Here is a 10,028-nt window from a genome sequence, read left to right as displayed (position 1 = left end):
AATAATAAGTTTTTACTTAAATACTTGTTTATTTTATGTCATTTTAAAAGTTTAATAAAACGGAATATCACTTCTTACTAAACAAAACAAAAAGATAAATTCCACTGAACCAAGGAGTAATTTTCTTATCGTGAGGAGTTACTTTAAACGAAAATTCGCAACTATATCAAAATCTCAATGCTTCAAAATTTGCTTCTACAGAAAAAAAGAAAAATTAGAGAGAGAAGAAAAGTTGTCCACGTCCTCAGACAACCCAGTCCACCTAATACTAGCCACGTTACAATATTACATGCAAACTCTCGTCTTCTTTAACCTAACCATACTACGCGGTCACCTCGTAACCACCCCCCCCCCCAAATCCCCCCTCCCCCCTCTTTTTTTTGGCCTTCTTTTCTTAACTTCTTTCTTTATCAATATCTAATCTCAAAATTTCAACTGGTCCCCAAAATTTCCTCTTCAAAATAATAAAAAAAGAAGTTCACAAGTTTCCAGTTGAATTATCCCCACTAACCTCACTCCCTCTTCCCTATATATAAATCTTCCACATTTTACACTCTCATGTAATTTCACTCTCTTTTGTTCACTCCTTTTCTTCTTCCTCTTCCCCCAAAAAACAGACTTTCTCACTAGTCCTTTTTTAACTCTCTGATTTGCAGCATAAATAGAAACATTTCAGAGATAAGTCACAGCAGAAAAACATATATCCCTTTTTAGTCAGTAGTACTACACACAGTTCAGTTAAATAACGGTTTTTCTTCTTCCCCATCTTGCCCTTTTTCTTCTCCACATTCACTCACCATTACTATATTTTCTTGATTTTTCTCAAGTTTTGCAAAAATGATCACTTGGCACGATCTATATGTTGTGTTAACAGCAGTTGTTCCTTTGTATGTTGCTATGATCTTGGCATATGGTTCTGTCCGATGGTGGAAAATCTTTTCCCCTGATCAATGCTCTGGTATAAACAGATTTGTGGCTATTTTTGCAGTCCCTTTACTTTCCTTTCACTTTATAGCCATGAACAACCCGTATGAAATGAACTTCCGTTTCATTGCTGCTGATTCTTTACAAAAGGTTATTATGTTAGTGGTGCTTTCATTATGGGCTAATTTGACAAAAAATGGTAGCCTAGAATGGAGCATTACAATTTTCTCACTTTCAACACTTCCTAATACACTTGTTATGGGAATTCCTTTGTTAATTGCTATGTATGGTGAGTACTCTGGTAGTTTAATGGTACAAGTTGTAGTGTTACAGTGTATTATTTGGTACACCCTTTTGCTTTTCTTGTTCGAATATCGTGGGGCTAAGATGCTTATTATGGAACAATTTCCTGAAACTGCTGCTTCCATTGTTTCATTTAAAGTGGAATCTGATGTTGTTTCTTTAGATGGACATGATTTTCTTGAAACTGACGCTGAAATTGGCCAAGATGGTAAACTTCATGTTACTGTAAGAAAATCAAATGCGTCTAGGAGATCATTTGCTATGGACCATAGACCATCAAATCTAACTGGAGCTGAAATTTATAGCTTAAGTTCTTCAAGAAATCCAACTCCTAGAGGATCTAATTTTAATCATAATGATTTTTACTCTATGATGGGTTTTCCTGGAGGAAGATTATCCAATTTTGGTCCTGCGGATAATATGTATTCTGTTCAATCGTCTCGGGGTCCAACCCCGAGACCGTCTAATTTTGAAGAAAATTGTGCTCCGGGAGGTCTGATTCAGAACTCTCCGAAGTTTGGATTTTTCCCGGCGCAGACTGCTACCCCAGGTTATTATCCTGCACCGAATCCCGAAATTGCTTCGACAGTACCTAAGAATACAAAACCTCAGCAACAACAAAATGTTCAAGTACAAAAGCAAGATGTACAACAACAGCTGAATGCTAAAGGTAATAATCATGATGCTAAGGAACTTCACATGTTTGTTTGGAGCTCGAGTAATTCGCCGGTGTCGGAAGCCGGCGGCCTCCATGTGTTCGGCGGCAATGATTTCAGTGCTAACGAACAATCTGGTCGGTCCGATGGTGCTAAAGAAATTAGGATGTTGGTTTCTGATCATCCTCAAAATGGGGATAATACTAAAGGTACATTTTTTATTGTTTAATTAACTCAAACAGATATATTAAAATAATTAAAGATTTCATTTTTAAACATTTGTTAATATTCTTTTATTATTTTATATTTGAAGCCATTCCGCAAAGTGGGGACTTTGTTAGGGAAGATTTTAGCTTTGGAGGTGCCAATGGTGGTGGAAAAGATGGAGATGAAGAAAAAGGAGAAAAAGAGGGACCCACTGGACTGACTAAACTGGGGTCCAGTTCCACATCGGAGCTACACCCGAAAACCGCCGGAGTTCAAGATTCCGGTACCGGAAAACAGATGCCACCGGCGAGTGTTATGACTCGTTTAATCTTAATCATGGTTTGGCGTAAGCTTATCCGTAACCCGAACACGTATTCAAGCCTCATTGGTCTGATTTGGTCACTAATCTCATTTAGGTAAGCTAATCATAAATTAAAAAAATTAATTACTGTTTCAACTTTTTCAAACATTTTCAGTTGAATGATTTTTTATTTTATTTTAAAAAGGGTCTATCAATTAATTAGGTTGTTTTGTTTGTTTTTGCAGGTGGCATGTGCATATGCCCAAAATCATAGAGAAATCAATCTCTATTCTCTCAGACGCTGGTCTTGGAATGGCTATGTTTAGCTTAGGTAAGTAATAATCAGATGTCGGCATTAATTCTTGACACTCACATTGTCAAACTTTTAATGCATTCATATTTTCATCTATTTTTGTATCCTTTTTCTTAATGTTTGTCATACCTTTCTCTATCATATGCTAAACATTTCTAGTACGTTAAGTGTTACAAATTTGACCATCCAATCATAGTAGTAATAGGGTAGTTATATTGTCAAAAATCATAGTCTTGTGGGGTCGATAAGCTAATGTCCTTACTTGACTAGTGCTAGTAGTATTGTCAAAAGTAGTTGAAATTTATTGGGAGAATTTTGAAGAATTGTCTGAACCAGAGGCGAATACTCATGAATTTAGAGTTAATTGATTCAGAATAGACGTTAGTTGATTGTACATGGATGTCGTTGCATATGTTGAACTGCTCTGAATCCGCCTCTCATCTGGTCCAGGGGCGGACCTAGCGTATTACCGACGGGTTCAATTGAACCTATAACTTTAAAAATATAATAATTTCAATAACAAAAACTTTAAAAGTTAAACCTATATAAATTCTGAATCCGACTATGATATGGTTATGTTATGGATTGGTGTATAGGTCTGTTTATGGCTTTGCAACCAAAGATCATTGCATGTGGGAACACAGTGGCTACATTTGCAATGGCTGTGAGGTTTTTGACTGGCCCAGCAGTTATGGCTGCTGCTTCCATTGCTGTTGGTCTTCGTGGTACCCTCCTCCATGTAGCCATTGTACAGGTAAATTATGCATTAATTTCTTCATTTAAAATAAAAGTAAAATTTGGTGGCCATGAAATGACAAAATTCTTATCTTTCCTATTTAATGTTCACTAATATTGTTGGTTCATAAATAGTTCAGCATGTCATTATGAATGTAATAAAAAATTGTATATTTCTTTTCATTCTTGATTTATTGAATTTGTTGATTTATTTTTTAACATATTCTTGTAATTCTATATGTATAGGCTGCATTGCCACAAGGGATTGTCCCATTTGTGTTTGCTAAGGAGTACAATGTTCATCCAGCTATTCTTAGCACTGCGTAAGTAAAAAGTCCTTTGCGCATGCACTAGTGTATAGTAGTATAACTTTAATCCTTCATTTTCTTTTTTATGATCTTTACTTATGTGACAATTTCTCTTTTTCTTTTTGCATTTCAGGGTTATTTTCGGGATGTTGATAGCATTGCCAATCACATTAGTGTACTACATCATTCTTGGATTATAAGATCGAGTCAAGTGAAAGAAAGAAAAAGATAGCTAGTGGGAAAATGAAGAAAATGAAATATTTCACTGGTTGCTGAGTTTGCATTAATATTACCCATGAAAACTCCCAGATATTTGGAGCATAGGACAAGATATTTGACTTAAATTAGTTTGAGGTCCTGATATTTGAAGAAAACACACCCAAATGTGCAAACTTAGAGAAGAGCAAATTGGGAATCGTCTAGTGGAAAAGAGGAGACATGGAGGAGCAAAACAAGGAAGCAAAATGAATGATTATAGTTTATTTTCTTCCCCATAATTATTACGCGTGTAAAGTGTCAATTAGTAAGAAATTCGGATTTCTTCTGACTTTTCAAGGTGGAGTGAATGGTAGAATTGTAGTTTCTAGTTCAGAATTGTTTTTTCTTTTTTTGTTAATTGACCACTCGCGTGTATTTAGTTATTGTAATAGTTTGGTTTGTTGTTTACTTCTTTTGTAATTACTTTAGATTTTTTAAAGGACTATATGGTCAAAAAGATTGCATGTCTTCTTCTCATTGTTAATGTGAAAATGATGTATTTCATAAAAAGCGAGACATTTCACATTCAAAGTTGAGTTTTCACCTCAAAAGAAAAAAGCAATAGCTAGATGCTAAAAGAGTTATAAAAGGAAGATGAAACAGTGGGTTGGATCTCTGTAAGTAAATTGTATTTTTTTCCGGCTAAGGCTACTATGGATCTTTGCAAATTGCAACTTTTTTTTCTTTGGCAACAAAGCACTTTAGCTGTGGGGGCTTTCATTGAGAGCAACGTGAGGTGAAATTACACTCTAAATAACCAACGACAGCTGTGGCGGAGTAATAAGTTCTCCGCCGTTCTTAATCAGAGATTTTGGGTTCGGACACTGAGTATGATCACTTTTGTTGTTAAGGAATCGTTTACCTCTAATGTGGCCTTTTTGTTGATATAAATTCCAGACTAGCCAACAACGTGAAATGCCATTCTCTTTTTTGTTGATTTAGGTGACGTAGTCTTATCCGATGAATGGCAGTGAGAAGGCGAAAAAGGTCGTAAAGGGCTACGCTAAGGGAGGTTGGCATTCCGAAGTCAAGTGGGCTTTTCTCACACCGCATGGGGTGGTTTCCTACGCATATGCAACAAGCTCTTATTTGAATCTCCCTAATCTAGAGGGTTCTCACGCCAAGGTTCTTTTGTTTCGGACAAGTCCAATTACAAAGGTCGGTCCCGCTCCACGGATTAGTGAAGGTGGAAGTCCAAAGCTTAACAAGGTGGAAGGCGAAGCCGAGGCAAGAGGAAGGGACCTCTAATGTAGCCTTTTTGCTGATATAAATTTAATTAGTCAAGCTTCCATGCGAATATTTATAAAAAGATCATGGTAGACAAGAGAAAAAAGCAGAAAGCTGCGTGAGTCAAAAGCTGTTTTCTTTTGGCTTTTGATCTCTATTGTCTAGATGATGATATTGATGTGCCCATGATCCTACCCTACTCCTAACACTGTAGCATGGGCTGTAATACAATGAACATATCACCTCAAAAGTTGTCCTACTTTTTTCATTTTCATCACGTTGAAAAAGTAATATCCAGCATATTCCTAGTTCATGAGGTTAGGTGTATTGACAATGTAAAATCTTTTCTACACTACTAAAATAATGGTATTAGTATGAGTCTTTATAACTTATATCATTAGCCTAATCTGCTGCTCACTTCGTACAGTTCTGTTAATAGTATTAGTTTGCAATGGCTTTGGATTCAAGAAAATGGGGGATAGAGTATAGTTAAATATGACTGGTATTCATTAGTTCGATTAATCTGAATTCATATTATATAAGGCATATTAAGAAAGAATGTTCTCCGCCAGAATTTTCTTCATTCTCCTAACTCGATTTTAAGGCCTCTAATTAAAGTCGGAAGAATCACATTTATTATTTATTTGTAAAATGGTACAATTGAATTTGTTACATAGTTTATAGACAAGCGAACCGATTTGATTCAAAAATGATAAAATAGATAAGATTAAAAATAAGACTTAGCGATTAGAATTGAAGATGATGACAAGCTTGGTTCCGAGAACAACGTCTCCGAGGACAAAAATGAGAACAATATAAGAGAACAAATAAAGTTGTTTAATTAAGAGCGAAAAAATGAAATATAGCATATATTTTTCCAAGAATTCCGTGTCTTACAATGGTTGCTGAGCTTGCTATTTATAGCTATACCTAGAGAAACAAGATCATATGATCAAGCCATACTTAAATGATAATAAATGAGTCATTGATGAATATGTAACGGTAGGTCATGAATGCAAATATTACCCTGCAACGGTTGCCCATTTAATGTTAGAGAATATTCTTCATATAATGCTATCCGATGATAAATATTCAACCTGCTCCCGTCGACCATCCTCCATTCGTGGTTTATCCGATGTCAATTACAACTGTTGATTCCGGTGTTGGTTATTACTTGATTTGCCTTTTACCTGTCTTCAGTTCCACGCGTCATGTTATCATTCGACCATTTATTATAAGCCAAGTTTACCATATACATTTATCCACCATACACCTTGATAATCAATAAATAAAATTATTTAACAATTAAACTTAAAATATGATTTTAAGGACACGTGATTTCACCTAATACCAATTAATAAATGTGAAGATTAATAACAGAAATGAAACTATAAAGTAAAGCGAAACAGTGTTGAAACGGAATTCAACCCTCGAGCTAGGGTACCCTTGAACTGATTGATGCCAAAACAGTTAAAAATAAAGCAAGCTGATGAACAAGAGAGTATAAGCTAAAGAGAGAGCGTTATATTAATTTTTTTATGTGAGAACAATGTATCTACCAAATGGTTAGTATTCCCCTTTATATAGTAGAAGAGTTCTACTTATGGCTTAACTCTAATTAAAGAAAAAAAATCTCATGATTAGCTAATTAACCGTTCCTAATTTGATCCGTTTCGAGATTTCTGCCATGATCTTCGACCAGGCACGAATATTTCGCCTTTCCGTTATTATGTTATCTTCGAGCTTGCGCGATGCTTGTCTCATTTGGTCTCGATTGTTGCTGGCCTTGATCTCGACAGGTATCTCGAATTCCGAATTTGGTACCTTGTCCTCGTGATTTATTCTGTTCCGTTACGAGGCCATCCTTCGATGCAACCTCTCGTTCTCGGTCAAGTAGTAATATTGGGTGGACCCGATTTTAAACGTATATAGATAGTCCCCTCATTTTTTGGAGTGAAATGGCAAGAAACGAATTGAGCCTTCGTTTTTTCACCTCGACTTTCCTTGATTTCATCCTCGTGACGTAAGCGACGGAAGTGACCGAAACGTCCTATCGGTACAGTTTTCCAAATCATTAATGAGTGTCAGTTGGTGGTCGGCCACTAGTGCCTTTGAACCGTCGCCGTGAATCCAATAAATAGACCCCTTCTTCATTGATTCAAACTTTACTTTTACTTCCTTTTAATCTCCAAAGCTTTTACATATCTCAAGTTCTTCCCTTTTACAAATCTTCAGGTTTTGCTGTTAATCCTTTCTCAAACGTCAAGTCCTATTATCTTCCCCTTCTTTAAACTTACACAAACATGGCAAAAACATCAAAAATGGTACCACAAAAAGAAGCTACTTTGTCTTCTCAACCGGCCGGCAGGAAATCGCCGATGGAACCCCGTCTTGAGGAATGCATTCCTGGGGGGTGCGTGCTAAACTCCGATTTTAAGATCGATAAAGCCTCGTCGATTCCTGGTCGGTGTGAGCCAGTGTCGAGGTATATATGCTCGATAACTGAGGGATACCTTAAGCAGGTAAAGAAAGACTGCATCTCGGATGGCAAAGAAGTGGTGATCCCGACCCCTGAAGAAGATATCACTACCCATGTGGAAGGGTTTCTAAGTGTTTACACTTACCCTTTCTTACTGGGCCCCCTCGACCCCGTCATCATTGATTTTTGCCGTCAATATCAAATAACCCTAGGCAAAATCCATCATTCCTTTTGGCGAATTGTTATTCTACTCCGATTCTTCGTGAGCAAAATCAAGGGCTCCATTTCACCCTTGATCACCTTATCAGATTTTATAACCCCCGCCTCTATCGAGGTGGGTTAATAAAACTCCAACGCCGGGCTACCAAAGTGTTGTTATCGAGTATAGACGAGGTCAAATATCGAGGCTGGATAGGCCGGTTCATTCGAGTGAGGACTTCCGACCTAATCCCAGCCAAGAAGATGCCATTTCCTAAGAAATGGAACATGAATCGTAAGTACCGTCTCACTGTTAGCTTCTATGTATTAGTTGTTCCTTATCTTTTCTTATTGATGTCTTTTTCCTTGATGTAGCGGTCGCTTGTATGCCCCATGCGATTCCCGACCTCGAGAGCTGGGTTCAGAACCTGGACTCGACCTCTACATACGCCGAGCGCTCATGGCGCGATTTATCAAAGGGCAGATGGGAGGCCAAGACTCATGGTAAGCCCCTTTTCCACGTCTTTGATGATTTTGTTAAAACATCTCTTACTTAAGAGAAAAAGGACAAAGGACAAAAAGAGAAAAAAGACCTCAACCTCCAAGGATCCAATACCTAAGAAGAAGATGGTTCGTAAGCCGAAGAAGAACATCATCCTTCTAACCGAAGACTCTGTTCGGCGTCTAAGGGAGGAAGACGAAGAAGAGGAAGAAAATGACTCCGGGCTGGTAGCCCGAGTGGGAATAAGCACTGAGGTCCCCAAGGCCATTGAATCGGTGAAGGCTGCAGAGACTCCATCTTGAGATGAGGAGGTCTTGGGAAGAGACTTGGGTGAAGTCCTCGAGTCATCGAGAATTGAATATGCCTCCCACCATAATGAGCCAACGGTGGGTACGGCTGTAGGGGCTAGTCTCGAGGTCTCTCGAGATAGAGAGAACGCCCCAAGTGATAGACTTGGGGCAATAGAAATTGGAGGCTCCCCGCTGCTCCCCTCGATTTCTTAGGAGATGATTCAAGAGGCTCGAGCCTTGAAGATCCCCTCCATCGAAGGAACCCACGGAAGGGAGGACCCCTTCTGTGACTACTTTACTGGGGTCGAAGATGCTACCGGCCTGAGCGACTTGGAGGTCTCGAGGAAGGACTCGGGCGAGGCATCGAGCCTTTTCAACGAAGCACAACAAGCTCTGAATCGGGTAAGCCTTAACTCCCTTTGTTGGTATTACCCTTGTGTTTATTTTTATCTTCATGTCTAACTTCCTTTCTTCTTTCTACGTAGGCCTCAACGTTTCACCGGGAAGCTTTTTATTAGTCTCGAGCTGAGCTGAGTCGGTACAAGGCTGACATTCAAAGGCTTACCGAGGAGAGGAATGCCCTCAACCTTCTTAGTGGGAAAAAATAAGAAAAGATCAAGGACCTCCGAGCCGAGTAGGCCAAGGCTCACAAAGATCAGACCGACCTGATCGAGCAGGTAATGGAAATCTTAAAAGCTCATGGGCTCGATTCGGGAATGGTGATTAACATTTCAATCTCACAATTGCAGCAGAAGGTCGAGAGGATCGAGCAGTTCCGCAAGGAGGTCGACATGATGAAGGTGGAGACCTTGGGGTGGAAATAAAGTATGGACCGCTTTGCTGCTGAAAAAGAGGTTGCTCGAGCCCAATTGTCATCGGCTAAAAGTCAGCTTCGAGGCATGAAGGAGAAGAGTTCGGCTCAGGCAAAGAAAATAGAGGAGCTCGAGGCTCGGTTGGCTTCCAAATCGGTTGGCTGTCTACCAGGCCGATGCTGAAGCCGCTCAAGTTCAAGCGTGAGAGTCAACCGAGACCGCTCAAACTCGAGCATATTGGATTGCTGATCTCGCCAAATGCCAATCTCGGAGGGAAACCCTCGAGGAGATCCACTCTCGAGGTTTCGATCTTACCAAGGAGATAATAAAAACTAGAGAATATGAAGTTGTTGCTGGTGCGCTAGACTCTTCCGATGATGATGATGATGATGATGATGATGATGATGATGATAGCAACAAGAGAGGATCCGAGAATGGGGAGGACCTAGATGGAGAAGAAGCTTCCCCTGAGGAAAATTAGGAATCTTCGGCTTTTTCTTTTTTAATTTTTTGTG

The 10,028-nt window shown here is 38.8% G+C and overlaps 1 protein-coding gene across 1 annotated transcript; it reads left to right on the top strand.

Moving 5' to 3' along the window:
- The first annotated feature begins 558 nt into the window (after positions 1-558).
- On the top strand, positions 559-4,482 carry LOC104096821 (auxin efflux carrier component 7-like). Its single transcript, XM_009603253.4, has 6 exons — positions 559-2,092; positions 2,197-2,506; positions 2,637-2,722; positions 3,301-3,458; positions 3,686-3,762; positions 3,881-4,482. Exons 1-6 carry the CDS (start codon positions 838-840, stop codon positions 3,945-3,947), a joined length of 1,953 nt encoding a protein of 650 aa, XP_009601548.1. The 5' UTR covers positions 559-837; the 3' UTR covers positions 3,948-4,482.
- Positions 4,483-10,028: the final 5,546 nt, after the last annotated feature.

The sequence above is a fragment of the Nicotiana tomentosiformis genome, chromosome 10, assembly GCF_000390325.3.
Source record: "Nicotiana tomentosiformis chromosome 10, ASM39032v3, whole genome shotgun sequence".
In the NCBI taxonomy this organism is placed as follows: Eukaryota; Viridiplantae; Streptophyta; class Magnoliopsida; order Solanales; family Solanaceae; genus Nicotiana; species Nicotiana tomentosiformis.
This window is presented reverse-complemented; position numbering and strand designations above follow the sequence as displayed.